This window comes from Platichthys flesus, chromosome 15 (genome assembly GCF_949316205.1).
Source record: "Platichthys flesus chromosome 15, fPlaFle2.1, whole genome shotgun sequence".
Classification (NCBI taxonomy): Eukaryota; Metazoa; Chordata; class Actinopteri; order Pleuronectiformes; family Pleuronectidae; genus Platichthys; species Platichthys flesus.
In genome coordinates, this window is record NC_084959.1 from 16,189,035 (window position 1) to 16,203,957 (window position 14,923).

The 14,923-nt window shown below is 41.4% G+C and overlaps 1 protein-coding gene across 5 annotated transcripts in view; it reads right to left on the reverse strand.

Annotated features, from left to right (window-relative positions):
- Positions 1-14,923, reverse strand: part of LOC133969675 (glutamate receptor 3) — a 67,599-nt gene that overhangs the window by 4,039 nt on the left and 48,637 nt on the right. For 3 of the 5 annotated variants that reach the window (XR_009924235.1, XM_062406300.1, XM_062406304.1), the window contains exons 12-14: positions 12,754-12,952; positions 5,429-5,676; positions 4,534-4,648 (exon numbers count right to left, since the gene is read on the reverse strand). Coding sequence is in view for 4 of the 5 variants with exons in the window: in XM_062406300.1 (XP_062262284.1) it covers positions 4,534-4,648; positions 5,429-5,676; positions 12,754-12,952 (562 nt within the window). In the remaining variant the exon portion in view is untranslated. The remainder of the gene's footprint in view (positions 1-4,533; positions 4,649-5,428; positions 5,677-12,753; positions 12,953-14,923) is intronic. The other 2 variants (XM_062406302.1, XM_062406303.1) reach the window with 1 other exon arrangement.

Here is a 14,923-nt window from a genome sequence, read left to right on the forward strand (position 1 = left end):
CATAATCCATGACTACCCTAGCATGCCAGACCCCATCTATATCGCTTTGAGTAATCGGCACACACTGATCACAAGGAGAGGAACAGATTTGAACTTGCAGAATAAAGCGGCTGCTGCATAGCTTTCACGAAATGAGAGGAAACAGAGGCGAGAATCGCTGAGGGCACTTTTTTGGGTTGTTGTTGTTGTTGTTGTTGCTATGTGCAGCCTTTTGGAAGTTTAGCAAGGTGAATCTAACAGGAACCCTTTCTTGACTAAGAGACAAAACACAGCAGTCCAAATTCTGAGATTTGAGATATGTCTCACAAATCCCCCCTTTCAATCGTAACAGCAGGGGGTCCAATGTCATTCCCCGAACTGAAACACATCTTTAGAACCGAGAACGACAGCAGACCTATTCATTTAGATCCTAATTTTGTCTTAATGTTAGATCGAGTTTACAGTGAGTTTAGATGAGGTAAAAAAAAATGTCACTTTCTGAGTCAGTTTGGGGATTTTGGATTTTGCAAGACATTCTGATTTAATTTCCGTGACAGCCTCATTTCCAGGCGGATTTCCTTTTCAGAACATATGACAGTGTTCGTAATCCAACATCATCAAATACATTGCATTCACCACCGTGTTCTTTGTATCGTCAAATTGAGCACAAATCCTGTTTTCTGATCATATTAAAGAAAGAAAATGATAACAATTCAAATGAAAATCATGCATGTTGAGTGGACGATGTGCTGTCCTGTCTCCAGTCAGAGCTTTTTGAAAAGGCAAAGTTGTGATGATTTGATTGTGTGATATATAAAGAAACTTCATCACACATTACAAAACATTAAAGCTGTTGTAGCTCGTTTCCTCCTCCGAGAAGCTTATGTTTTAATCTCTGTCCGTTTGTTGGTTGGTGGGTTTGTATGATTTTAATGAAAACTTAGAGAATGTGGTTTGGGTCGGAGAAGAACCCATTAAACTGCAGATCTGAGCTGTGTGTGGATTCCCTTTCTCACACTGTCTCCAGGGGCAAATACACAGAACATGATGAAATAAAATCAGCCAAATTCAGGGAATTGGATTCTATGAGTGTGTACAATATGGTGCAGCGGGATTGAGTTTAAGGGGACGTTTGAATTCTACTGAGTGTCCTTCTATTTATTGATAAGCATCTAGAGACTTTTGTTTTTGTTTCTGTGACACCCTCAGAGCTCAGTGCCTCAGGTCACCAAGAGACATAAAGTAAAGATTAAGATTTCAAACTGTTTCACTGTAAAAAAAATAATTCTCTGTCATAACAAATACAAAGAGTTAACTTTTGTGAGACCCTCACCACCAGGTGGTGGGCACGGACTTTAAAATGATACACTGAGTTCACAGCTCAGAAACACTCAAACCTTCCCCTCTCCTCATCATCTGCTCTTTCACAAAGGATTTCTATGTGTAGAAACACATAGTTTGACATTTTGTTTAACACTGGAAACGTCTCGACAATAAAGTAAAGCAATAACCTGATATACCAAGCTAAACTAGTAAATTTAGATACTGAAGGACGCAAATGTGCCTGAACAGACCAATTGTTAAAAAGCACAAGTGGGCGGAGGGGTCCACTTTCCCTCCTCGTATTGATGTAGTTTGGGTCATTCAATAAAACCTCTAGTGTAATAGCAGCTCCAAAGAGGGAAGTTAAATATATATGCAATAATGTATATTTATGATTCACCTTATAAAATAGTATTTATGAGAAAAATAATTAGATTAGATTTTATTCTTATTATTTGTGTTCTTATCATATATTTGATGGTTCAGTTCTGTCTTTAATCGTGTCCGTCCTCTGCAGTTTCATTTAGCCTGTGTGCAAAAGAGACAAATAAACGTCTGCTCCCCTCACATCAGAACTTTAGCCTTCAGACTGTCTGCAAAACAGGAAAACAGCATCTTAACACACTCAAGACCACACGGAACAAGACATGAACCACACATGCACGACAATGACTCTCATGCACAAATTAAGACATAAATCACATTCTGTATGAAGTCAAATCAAACAAACATCACTTTCTAGATACATAAATTATCCACGATGCTGTGGATATTTTATATCATCCAGCTCTGATTGATAAAAAAAACCTGTGAACACATCTCCATATGAAATAAACATTAAAAGATCTCTGATTTACAATATGTACAGATCATTTGAAGAACATCGTTGATTTGTTGTTACGCTGTATTTTCTCAGTGGTAGTTACATGCAATATATTTACTTGTTGAATTACCCACACGTGCCTTTCTGAAAGCGAAATAAAGACAAGGAAACATGGCGGTCAGATGTGAGAGTGTCACACCGATCGTTCACTCTCTTTCTAACCGAGGGGTCGAGGCAAATTGCCGGCGAGAGGAGACGGCTTCTTTGCGTTATCCCACCGGTAGCATCCATGTTCTGCTCAATCAGAAATGAACGGCTACAGTTGATAACGGAAAGGTTTGCCGCGTCTCTTCTCTCACAATGTGCCAAGAGGGCTGCGGTCATGAGGCAAGCTGGAGAGCAGAGGCAGAGATGGATCCACAGTAGCACAGCTTTTACTGTGCCCAGGTGTCTGAAACACAAGATCAGGGGCCTCATTTACAGACAGGTCGCACAACAGATTTGATCGAAAGAGAAATCCTTATCAATGTCTGTATCTAATAGACATACTGATCTGGTAAAAGGTGTCAGCTGGACGAGCACAGCTTTGAAAAAGTATAAGTATGGATGTAATATGCTGTAGAGCATGTGCACATGGGAATGTACCTTAACTTGTTTGCTTTAATTTGACATTTAGAGCAGACCTATGCAACTTTTCAATCTTCCATTATCTTGTTATCATCTCACTTTAAAGCAACACTATTACAATTGTACTGAGCAACAGCGCCCTCTGCAGCAGCACGTGGTAATGAGTACTGTTGGGCTCTGTGTCTAAGCGATTGAGTGGTTGTCATGTAGAGTATCACTCTGTTGAGAGGAGCTCTGACAGTTTGGTCCCACTCACTGAACTGAAACACAACTGAGTGGTTGATATTCAGGATTCCACCAAACTCTGCTTAGAATTCTTGATATTTTAAAAATCACTTAAGCGAAGATGAATGTTGAATTTGAATAACTTCTAAATCTATATCCGTACTTGTGGTGTCTAAGACAAATCAGCGCTGCTACGTACACTCCTGGCGTCCACACAACTTTGGAGTTTTAGAGAAGTTTGGAAACGCTGTTGATCTGGGTTTAGTTTGAAATCTACAGGGCTGCATTGTTTGGAAACAATGATGTAGAGACTCACAGCCGTTTGCTGATTGGCTCTTTTAGGTCACGACATAGCTGACCCCCTTTCAGAGAAAAAACCCAGCATTAGCCTATTGGCTTTGGCTACCAGTGTAAAACTCAACATGGACGGTCTAAGAAAAAAAATCCATGCCATTGCTGCATCTAGTTGTTGGACTCGCTCTTTCTGCAACTAAATGCAACCAAATGTTTCCTGTGCACATTGGCACACACATGCCCTGTTTACATGAGTGGTCATGTGATATGCATTTTCAGGCATGTGAGTAAAAACCTGGATTAAAACTGATGTGGAGACAAAACACTAGTGTGGACAGGATTGTTTGAGTTTGAAAATTTAGGAGTATGGATGTAGCCGTGGTTCTGAACCATCAACTCATTTTGACGCTGCTATTTTAAGGTAAGAAAAGTTGCATAGTGTTGCTTTAAGGTCTGTATGTGTCATCGCCACAGTCACTGATATTTTTGCGTGAAGCATATAAATTAATTATGGACAATCCTTATAAAAACAAAAGTGTGATGTGAGTCAAATCTGCTTGCACAAATGGAGCCCCCGGTCACATCTTACACTCTACCACTGCAGGGTTTACCAGGTCAGGGTTGCCATGGAAAGACTTTGACTGGCCTTAGGGTCAAGACCAACCAAAGACTTCTGTCAGTGTTACTCTGGATTTTCGGTGAGAGGATGTTGGACAAAAAAAATAAAAGTTTGGACCGTTAGTTTTCACTCTGTCATTAGAATTCTCACGTTTGCCTGTAATGCTTAGTCCCCTCAAGACAACGCTGTTTCCCGTGCCTAACGCCATTCGGCTTATTGGAGAGTGCATACATCGCTCAGCTTACAGATGCTGAGGGCGTGAAATTCCATTCACTCTAATCCCTCTGGCAGAATAAAAAAAAAAAACACGGATAGATAGGAAGCCTAAATATTGGCCTGTAGATATAAAAGAAAACAGAGGGGAAGCTGGTTTCTGTCTTTCATAACCACAGGTCAAAAACACAGAAACAACTGTCGCAATATTAAACTCCTCGTGTTTCGGTTCTCTATTACTCGACTAATTCTACACATTATTGCTGTTTTTCTCCCCCATTAGCCAAGTGAAGGGTTCCCAGTTGATCACAGTTGCACCTTTAAAATTTGTTTTACATGTATTTTGGCCCAGAGACTATGGAGTCAGTGACCACAGCCTTGCCGATTACTCTGTTCTAGGATACCCGACTTTGGTGACATTGAGGCTGACCTTAGAGTCACCTCCCCCGCTGCCGCACTCTCCCTTGTCGTACCACCATTTGTTTTTCAATTTGTCCAAGAGGCCTTGCTCATTCAGTTTTAACACTGCCAGGTTAACAGCATTTCTTGAAACGATAAAACATAACTTGTAAGAAAATGAACAGGTCCGTGAGAAATCTAATATAGAATATTAGTAAAGAATAGTGATAGATATCAATGGTTCAGAAGGGGAGCACGGGAGGGACAAATTGGTAAAGAATTTCACTGGTGTGTGTGTGGGGGGGGGGGGGGGTAAGAAGCATTTTTACAGCAAAGAAAACGTCAAATATTAGAGAGGTGGTGGCATGGAGGGTTACATTGCTCGTAACTGAAGTGTGCGGGATGGGGACATTCTGTCGTCGTTGAATTAGAAATAAGAACATCCAGCATGCAGCTTAACATTCATTCAAGTGACAGAGCAGCATTTTCACCAGCAAATGAATAAGGAAAGAAATCTTTCAGTGTTGAATTAGAAGCAATGCAGAAGAGAACCACACAGATCAAGGGGTGGGTGGGGGTGGGGGGGAGGTTGAAAGGGGAAAGAGCCAAATAAACAAACTGGGGAAAGTGACGGTGCACAACGACATTGAAATGGATTGACTGCACAGGACTGGTGCACAAAAAGCCTTAATGGGGGGGGGGGGAAGAAAGTGACGAGGACACAAACCAGATAAATAGGACAGAACAGAATATGGCTGAACATGTCGATTCAATTCAAATAACTCAAAATACAGTTCACTCATTGATGCATTGGGAAAAAAAAGAAGAATTAAAGGAGTGAGGGAGAAGAGAATGACAAATGAAGACATCATGGTAGGTGGAATACTATAACAACACGGAGGACATTGTTATATTATCCCACCCACCCTAATGCAGAGCCTTTGGGTGTGGCCACGCCATAGCCCTTAGAGTCGAGGTTCCCGCCCACTTTCATGGTGTCGCACGGCTTCCGCTGCTCTATGTACTCGTTCATAGTCGACTCGAGCAGAAAGGCGAACTTGCCCTTTGACTTTCGTACCCGGGACACCCCGTCTGGTGTTGTCTTGGCAAACACTGACGGTTCTGCCGATTTCATGTAAGACCACATTTTCTCATAAACTGCTATTTTGGAGCGCTGCATAAGAGGACACAGAGAGAAGACAGAGAGAGGTTAGTTATGCATCAATCAGACATCAACAGTCATAACAATATACATAACGAGCCGCTGTGGGTTTGAGTGAAAAGCAGAAGTTAGACATTTCTGGTGATTTGGAACTGGAGCCTGGAGGCGACTTGCTTAGCTGAAGGACTTTCAACAATTCATTGTGGTGGGAAGACAGGATGACTCTAAATGTTATTTTCGAAGAAGTTTTTATTATATATTTTATTTGTACATTTTCCTTGTCGTACAAAAACTAGCACAATTAGCAAGTTGTGTAATTGAGTTTTATCTTCAGCGGACATAATAAACTTCCTGCTCAAAGTCCATACTTAATAGGACTGTCACCTTCTTATCTGAAATTCAACCCAGACCCACATTAGACCCTCAGAAGCAGTTTGCCTCCTTATCCACCAGAGGGCGTTCACCATCATAATGCCCCTCTTGACCTATCACTGAAGTGAGTCAATGTTATATCATTTCAAAAAGCCGTCCTGAGCAGACAATCACGACAACGACACGTCTGGGAAGCTGCTGCCTTGCCGCCCTGTGCCTTGCTTCCCGACGGCTCTGGCAAGACTGTTCTGTTTAAAATATGGTTGGATCTACAACTTAGGTCAACCTTCCTTCCCCATGTCCAGCCATGCTGCCACCTTTGAGCAGGGGAGGGGGGGGGGGGGGGTAGCCAACTGGAGTCATTTGTATTCAAATTAAATCAGATCCAATTGTGAATTATGAACTAGTCAATTTTAAATTATGTCAAATTCATTCAAACTTTTTGGGAAAGTGACAGCCCTAATACTTTAGGCAAATCCATGTGACTGGAATCAACCTCTTCACCAGCCGTCAGTGAGAGAAGCAAATATTTCCTCGGTCTCTTACTATTCCTCCCGACTCTGAGTCACACGGGGAAAACAAACAAACAGCGTCAGCCGCTGTGCCCCGTGGCCACGTCAGCCACGTGACAGCAGATGTTCTCATTCATGAAAGCACCTGCTGCGACACCACTTACGTGTGATGTGCTCGGTGGCCTCACCGAGGCCAGCGCTGATGCTCTTAGCAGTTCAGAGCAGATTCACCCTTTAAATGCAAACAGTGCAGCGGAGGTAGTGGGCCCTTTGCCAGCAGCCTGAAGTCGGACAATCTGGCAGCTCAGCAGAAGCAAACTGCCGACCATGTTTGGTATCAATATGAACACACCGCCCTGACCTCCTCCTCTTCCTCCTCCTCCTCCTCCTCAAGTTGTGCTCCTACAAGCAGCAGCAATCAATTATCCGGGTTTTGATTTTGAATAATAATCAAATCCATCTTTTTACAGAGCCACGTGATCACTGCATCAGATCTGACGCTTGTGTCACTTTGAAATGTGTCACGCGGTGTGTTTAAAGTGACCTGTTGTGCAGCATGATGCTACAACAGCTTGATATATGTAACGAGTGAAGACGCTGACAGACACATCACTGTCGGGTGTTAACTGAATATGAAACCGCAAAGATTTCACACACATTCCTCTGTGGAAGTCACTGGTGCCACCACATGCTACATTGCATGCTTGTATCCCAGTGTGGAACAAGCTCATTACATATTACTGACTCCAATTATATACAGGTTTTGCCTTATAGGTTCAGTAATTTAGTAAATTTTGCATAAATAATCCTACTGATGTCTTCACTAGTGTGTTTCATCTAAATTGTATGAATTGTGCAAACCCTTTTCCCACCACTAAATTCTACACCGACCCTTTAATATGTACTAAATAAAGATGATTTTAAATATTATTATTCTTTAATATGTTATTGTTAGGGCCATGGAGATCACATGGAGATCACATGAAGATCAGACTCCAGGTTACAGGATCTCCAGCTCGTCAGGAGCAATGGGATGTACCTGGGACCTCCCTCAGCTGGTGGCAATCAGCTGAGACTGGGAGGGTTTATAAGGAGGATTGGTTTTCTTATTCAGTTGCTTGCTTGCAGTCAGAGGATCAACACCTTCAGTTGCTTCTCTGAGTGTGTGTTGTTGATTGTTGGTTTGTGTTGTTGGTTCTGCTCATCCTAAGAGTTTGTCATATATTTTCACCCCCCGTTTTCTCTGTGACTCCCACTATCTGTTGGTTTAGGTCTTATCTTTGTGTCCTAACTTATTGATAGATTAAGTGGGTGACAGTAGGGAACTACATGCCCACTGTTACCTTTTAGAACCCTTGGACACATTTTGTTGGAGTGTTTCGTTTGTCTCACCAACAGTGGCCCCTTTTATATGATCTATTAATGTATCTCCATCAATCAGAAGTTGCAGATCTAGTATGTTTCTTAATCGGGGGGCCATCAAATCCCTAGCAGTGAATTCCACTATGCTCCAGTTGATACAACTAGGACCGGCTGGTTTATCAGCAAAAGGGTGAAAATGTTTCCTGTAATTTCTCTATGACATAAACCAATCAAAAAGACTGAAATCATGAGAGTTCATCCATTAATCATTTCAGGCATCTGTTCAAATCCATGTGATATTGAGCCAAATACCAGGTCAGCGAGTTTTAGTTTGTGTCACAGTTCATTGTGTGATGGCACCGTCTTTAACATGTTGGACCTGCTCGCTCCGGGGACTGACGGCTTCACCTCAGTGGCCCAGTCAGCTGCCAGCTGGAGCAGCTACAGACATGCACAGCACAGCCCCGCTCTGACACTCAGTACGCTGCTAAAAACGACCAGCGAGAGGCTGATCGCCGGCCGCCAGGGTGCTGCAGCACACAGCGGTCCACAATAGGAGGGGGGGGGGAAGAGACAATTTAATTTGCTTTAAACAGGCCTCATGTCACCTTCACCTTCTATTCTAAACTTGGAAATGGAGAAGACTCTTAGAGGGAACTTTGGGCTAAATCCTTTCTTATCTTCACACTGTATTCATGCAGCTGCTGGTCCGGTTTATGGTGATAGGACGACAGCCAGCTTCATAATCTGACAAGTAGGAAGAAGGACAGAAGCATCTGACGTCTGGAGCAAGTTCTAAGAGAAGATCCGATTTTGTTTGACTCTCCATGACATTTAACAACGAGCTTTTACTTGATTGTTTTTCTGCTTTTAGGTTCTTTTATCCTTTTCTTTAACCTTTACATTTAAATTATGTTCCAATATTTAATCTGTTTTAGATTATATTATTTATTGTCCTTGATTTGAAATTACATTGTATTATACTTCTCCTTTTCTTCCCTGTTTAGTGTTCTTGTTTTTCATTGTGCTGCTCTTCAAGCAAAGTAAACGGCTGTTTTGAAACGTGCTGCGTAAATAATAACAGCAGCATTATTATTACTTTTATTTAAAATATCATGTAATGATGTAATTTCCCATTTGTAATTTACAACACATATTGCAATTGCAACTAGAATATATTTTGCATTCATGACATGTTCAATTCTTTGAGTATCGAGCTTTGACCAGATTGTGCGCTCAGCAGCCGTGTGAGTCAGTCGCACATCACGTCTGGTAGGTGAAAGTAACAGAAAACATTGGAGCAAACTGGCAAACTATGTCAGCCGCAACATAAATAATTCACCACAGATGTAATGGATTGTGGGCTCGGGCCAGTGAGTGAATCATTCTTGACATATGCACGATTTCAGTTCATTCAAGTGTTCACGTAAACAATGTTAACGTGACAATAATAGCTGATGACGGGCTGGGATACGGTGTGAAAACAGCAGCTCTTTTCTGGGTTACATGAACATGCGTGTTCGTCGGCAGCAGGTTGACCACCCCATCATGCTGCGAGGCTGACATATCCACTGAGAAATCTCCTCACTACAGCAGTCGTGGTTCAAGAGCATGTGATTATTCAACACATCATTCTGATGTATTCTGTAGGATGTAGGTCATATCCTTTGGTCAGTGGGAATTAGACTTCACATCTTCCAACTGGGATTCTTCCAGGTACCAGTTTATCTCACCACAGTCAACTGAGGAGCGGGATAGTATAAAAAGCTATCAGAAAGTTATTTATGTATCAAAATGCAGCTTTACTGCAGTTAGAGGCAAGTTAACTTTGAGGAGCATAATATGAAAGAATTCATTGCAAAATGCGGATGACATGTTTATATTGATGTTTTGCAGTTCAGCCTATTTGCCTTCTCGCTGAGAGTTATATGACAGTATAATTCCATATCTGAATATTTAATATAAAAATCAGGAGACAGGGGACAATTAACTTAGTATGAAGATTTGAAACTGTCCAAATACTTAAAAAACTCTAATAATAATAATAATGAAAAAACACATTTCAAAAAATGTTGGCTGAAAGGCAGATTTGTAATTTTTTTTTTAGTTTAAATCTATTCAAAGTCAAACTATTAGTCCAAGGTTTTGCAGGGCTCAGTAGCAGGAGAACAGAGTGTGTTTTAAATGAACCTTTAATGTCGTGAAGCCATTTAAATGACTGTGACAGACATCATTATAGGTTACGAGCTCTACGCAGGCTGTGAGACCTGGATCAGGCCGTGCAACCTCTTTGAAGATCACTGTAGAGACCTATCCTATTAATCATTGGCTTCTCATCACCGCATTTCAATAACCGCTGCTCAGAAGGAATCCTGTGCACTGACATTTCCACTGTGGAAAGCAGAATATTTGTCACTCAGGATGAAGTAACCACACGCCTGTCAATTGTCTGCTCAGGACGACCTCAGACAAACCACAGCGTGACCAACCTGCCGGGATTAGCAGTGCTGCTTATGGAGCTGCTTTTAACGTAATAATGATTCACCAGGAAGCCTCTGGAACTACCAGTCTGATATGTTGGAGCAGTTATTTAATTGCGTTAAATAAATAAAACCTGAGATGATACACGTCTTATTCCCCTACATTATCATCTTCCTTTAACTGCACCTCTTGTATAAGACTTATTATTGATTAAAGTGTTTTAACACGGGTATTTAAACAAAGTGAAACTGGTGCTTAGCTCAACACACATTATTGTCTAGTTTTATGCCACATCTGTTGTCAGTCCCTCGAGTCATATCAACAGAGCCGCTCCTACAGGTCTAGTGTGAATTACTGCAGAGAAGAAGAAGAGGAGAAACTCAGCGCAGAATCTTTGTACCCGCCTAAATCTCTGAAACAGATACTTGAAATAGTGTTGATCCTCTTCTCTTTGCCGTATAAAATCTTTTCCTGGTGACTGCTCTACCTCAGTTTAGCTTCAATTCAGCAGCTCACTCTGCTCCAGCACCTTTTATACGGTAAATCAGTTGGGTCGCAGAAACAATTCACTTGTCTCTACTTAGTCACACCCCTGCAAAATCAGTCCCTTCCAGTGCTCAGCACAACCAAATGTGTGTTTCTCTGAGAGCTGCACATGCTTTGATTTGATCATGTTTGATAAAAAGCTCTTTCCTGCCAGCAGCGAGCGTGGAAAAAAAGTAAATCTAATAGAAACGTATTATCCTCAGTGTAATTCAGCATATTTGCATTAACTGATCTCAGGAGAGTGTTAGATGTGAGCACTGAGGCATTGTCTGAATCCAACAAACCACACCGATCAATCCCAAATCTGAGGGAGAGCAGGGTTTGTATTTATTAAATGTCTCCCGAACCACAGCAATCACACCACAGAGACAGAGCAGGACTAAAAATAGGCACAGCCCAGAGCTGGACATTAGACGTGAATGACATTTCCATTTCCGAGGAGTAGGACGCCTTCTTTGACATTAAGGACTTTTTTAAGGAGGCCCACAAATTGGAATTCTAATAACAACTTGTGCTTCTTCTCTAAAGTTTCACCAACAAATCTGACAGATTGTTTCCTTTCCTTTGATTAGATGTGGGCGACTTTTCAGAGGCCGAGGCGGAACCACGGCTAAACAATGTTATGTAAATTACAAAAAATGGAAATATAAATATTGCAATAATTAACTTATCAAAGACAGACTATTATTCACTCCGTCACCTGCTTTTCTATCAGGCCAACACTAATTGATGAGTAATTATCTGTGCTCTAAGGCTAAAGCGTTATCTATTTGTGAATGTATAAAATGATCATGCCCTGTGTGACTAGGAATGGGCAATACAACAATATCAATCACTATCACGATATAATATTATATAACTATATATCAACATAATGCTAATAAATTGTACAACAAAGCGAGGGCGTAAAAACAAATAATGATGTCCCTCAGATTTGTGAAATGTTCTGCTGTTTGTCATTCTGTGCTCATAAAGAAGAGTATAAAACCACAACTTTCACTCAGGAGCAAAAATATGTCTTATTTAACTGACATAATATTGTGGCATTTAACTTGAAAATTATCGATATCGAGCACTGAATTTCATCTTAATGTAATTTGGGCTACATCTCCCAGCCCTTTGTGTGACTTTAAGAATCTGCGCATCTTACAATGCTAGCAGTTCTCAGTTGTGAGGATAGGAATGAATCTACATAACAGTGGAGGAGCAGTGAGGCTGATCAGTTTGGTCTACGGTCGGAAGCAGAGGTGTAATTACACGGCTGAGTTATTTCTGTTGCCGAAAAGTGCACAGTTTGAAAAGAAAAACTTTTAATTTGTAATTAACGTTTTGGACAAAGAGGATTTGCAACCAGGCTGATCACAGTCATTCCTCAAATTAGGAATTATTTGTTCTCTTCTGACACTTATCCTGACTTTATCTTCATTTTTGATTTCAAAGCAAAGCTTTTTTAAACACTTAACAAAACAAATGTATGTGATTTTCTCTCAGCTTTTTACTTACTCAGTAATTCCTTTTTTATAAAACACTATGCACTGATGTGTTATGATGAATTCATCAGTTGAAGTTTTAGATTAAGTACTTTGAAAGTGCTGTATTAGGGGAAAAAACAACTCTAGACATTGTTATTGATTATTTATACATATTATAAATAATCTGATTATTTATTCTGTATTACCAGGCAGGTACAGAACCCACAGAGGAGCTCCTGAGACGTATTAGACTCTGGGCTTGTGGCCAACATTAACTAGCGCTGGAGCAGCTCTGGTTCTGCAGTGCAGCAACAGCATGGACGTCAGCCATGCAAGACACTCACCCTAAAGAACTCTTTAGTGGAGCCTGAGTCTAACGTCCCGTAGGCGATCTCCGTCTGCTTGGCCAAGTCCTCTGCGCTCTCGATCGGAGAGACCATCCTCTCCACGGTGAGGAAGGCAGCCAGGTTGGCCGTGTAGGAGGAGATGATGATGAGGGTGAAGAACCACCACACTCCTCCGACGATGCGCCCGGACAGAGACCTGAGAGAGATAGAGCAGAGAGACGTGAAAGCAGTGTGCTCCAATCTACACGAGGAGGGGGAAGAGGATCATAGTCCACTGGGGCTCTAGTGTTTGATACGTCTGCAGAGAAGCACAATAATTACCCTGCTGCTCCACATATTTTCATAAATCAAGAATAAACTCAGCGTCTAAAGCAGATTAAATCTTAAAACTTAATAACAAGCCTCATTAGCTCATTATAACTCGGTCCAATGTGTAGTTTTGGAACTAATTTACGTGAGCAACCAGCCCAAATAGCTAAATATGCTCAGCCCGACAGCAGCCTAAATCCAGCAGCCTGCACACAAGTTCCAGAATCTGTCCACGATCATTTGGGTTGATTCCAGGGACAGCAGAGTCCTGCTGCACAGTGGATATTTCTCGTCTTTAGTAATAAATCCAGGCCCTGATCTTCACCTCATCGTTGCCAAGTAACTGCATAAGCATTTTCTTGAGCCAGTTTATTTACTTGTGATCTCTGCTTCAGCCAATGTTTGATGTTGGAGTGGAGGCATTTTTTTTCAAGTGTTTGATAAATTTATTCTGCTGTTAAACGTAAATCTCTCCACTACAAGTTTAGTCTGCAGGGAATCCAACAATACTGAAGTCGCAGCACGACGAGAATCAGTCAACTCTTCAGTGAAAAGAATCGCGACTTCAAACGTGATCTTCACAGATCAGCCCTGGGTAGAAATCTTTACCTTTTTCTACTCTCGGTGGCGCTGTACCAAAAGTTAACAATCCCATTCTCCACTGAAAGTTAAAGTTAGGGTTAGAAAGCTAGCAAGAGCAGGCCACACCCCATTGGCCCTATCTTCAAAGCCACACCCCCAAAACATGTAAACATGCACTACATGACAACAACTACTTTTTTTTCCGTAACTCACTCGCTTACTTCTGACTATGGTCTGTGTATCAGCAGCAGAGCACCGGCAGGGTGCATGCAGGCAGGCTGGTTGGTTGGCGTCAGAGCTAATGCATTATTTATGCTATTCATTTGACACCTTCAATTTCTAAACATTTTGTTTTGTCATTCAGTTGTGTTCACAATCTTCACTATGAGAGTCTTTTTCTTGGCAGATTCCAGATCTGATAATAAGGGGGATAATCAACTATAAGGTCAAACTAAGGTCAGTTTACCAGACTTGAGTTGGTCAAACCATGATTTAGCCCGAGGCAAAAAAGCACTGGAGATTTCTGTAGGAGGTGTCATTAAGGTGTGAACATCCCTCCTCTGGGGATTAAATCAACCTGGAAACAGCTCTGTTTAGCTGGAGATGTGCTCAAAAGTAAACACTCAGCAGTTTTTGCCGGAGTAAGATCCCCTATTGGCTGCCTAATTGATTATTTTCACTGATTAACACAAATTCACATTCAACTTTTCCAGAGGCTGCTTTCTCTTTGCTTCTTTATAGATCTCACTCATGTTATTCAACCAGAGACCTGGGAACTTGAGCTCATACTGACCCTTTGGCATCAGGTCTATAACTGTCAGGTGCATCTCTGTCTAATCTCTCTCTAATTGTGGGAATTATAAAACATCATTCATCTTCACACTTGAGGCTCAAGTGGATAAAGGTGGGATTTTTACAATTGAGTTTTCCAAAAATCAAAACCCTACAGAAATCCCTGGTCATATTTCCCAGCAGCACATTTTGAATCACTGGATCAATTTCTGTGAAAACACCAGCATCTCTACATTCTTTGCAATTTCCTGAAAACAGGCTATGAGAGGTGGGAAGAAGAATCACAGACACCACACAGCGATGAGTAAAGAGATGGAGAGATGAACCAATAAATGAGGGGACAGTTGGTGGCAGTTATGGTCCTGATGATGTTTTTTCTGCACAAAGTACATTATATGCACCAGGTTGATGAGCGTAAAATGGGACATGCAGCAAAAACACGGTAGCCCTCCAAGAGTCACGAGGAGTTCAGGCAGCTACTTTG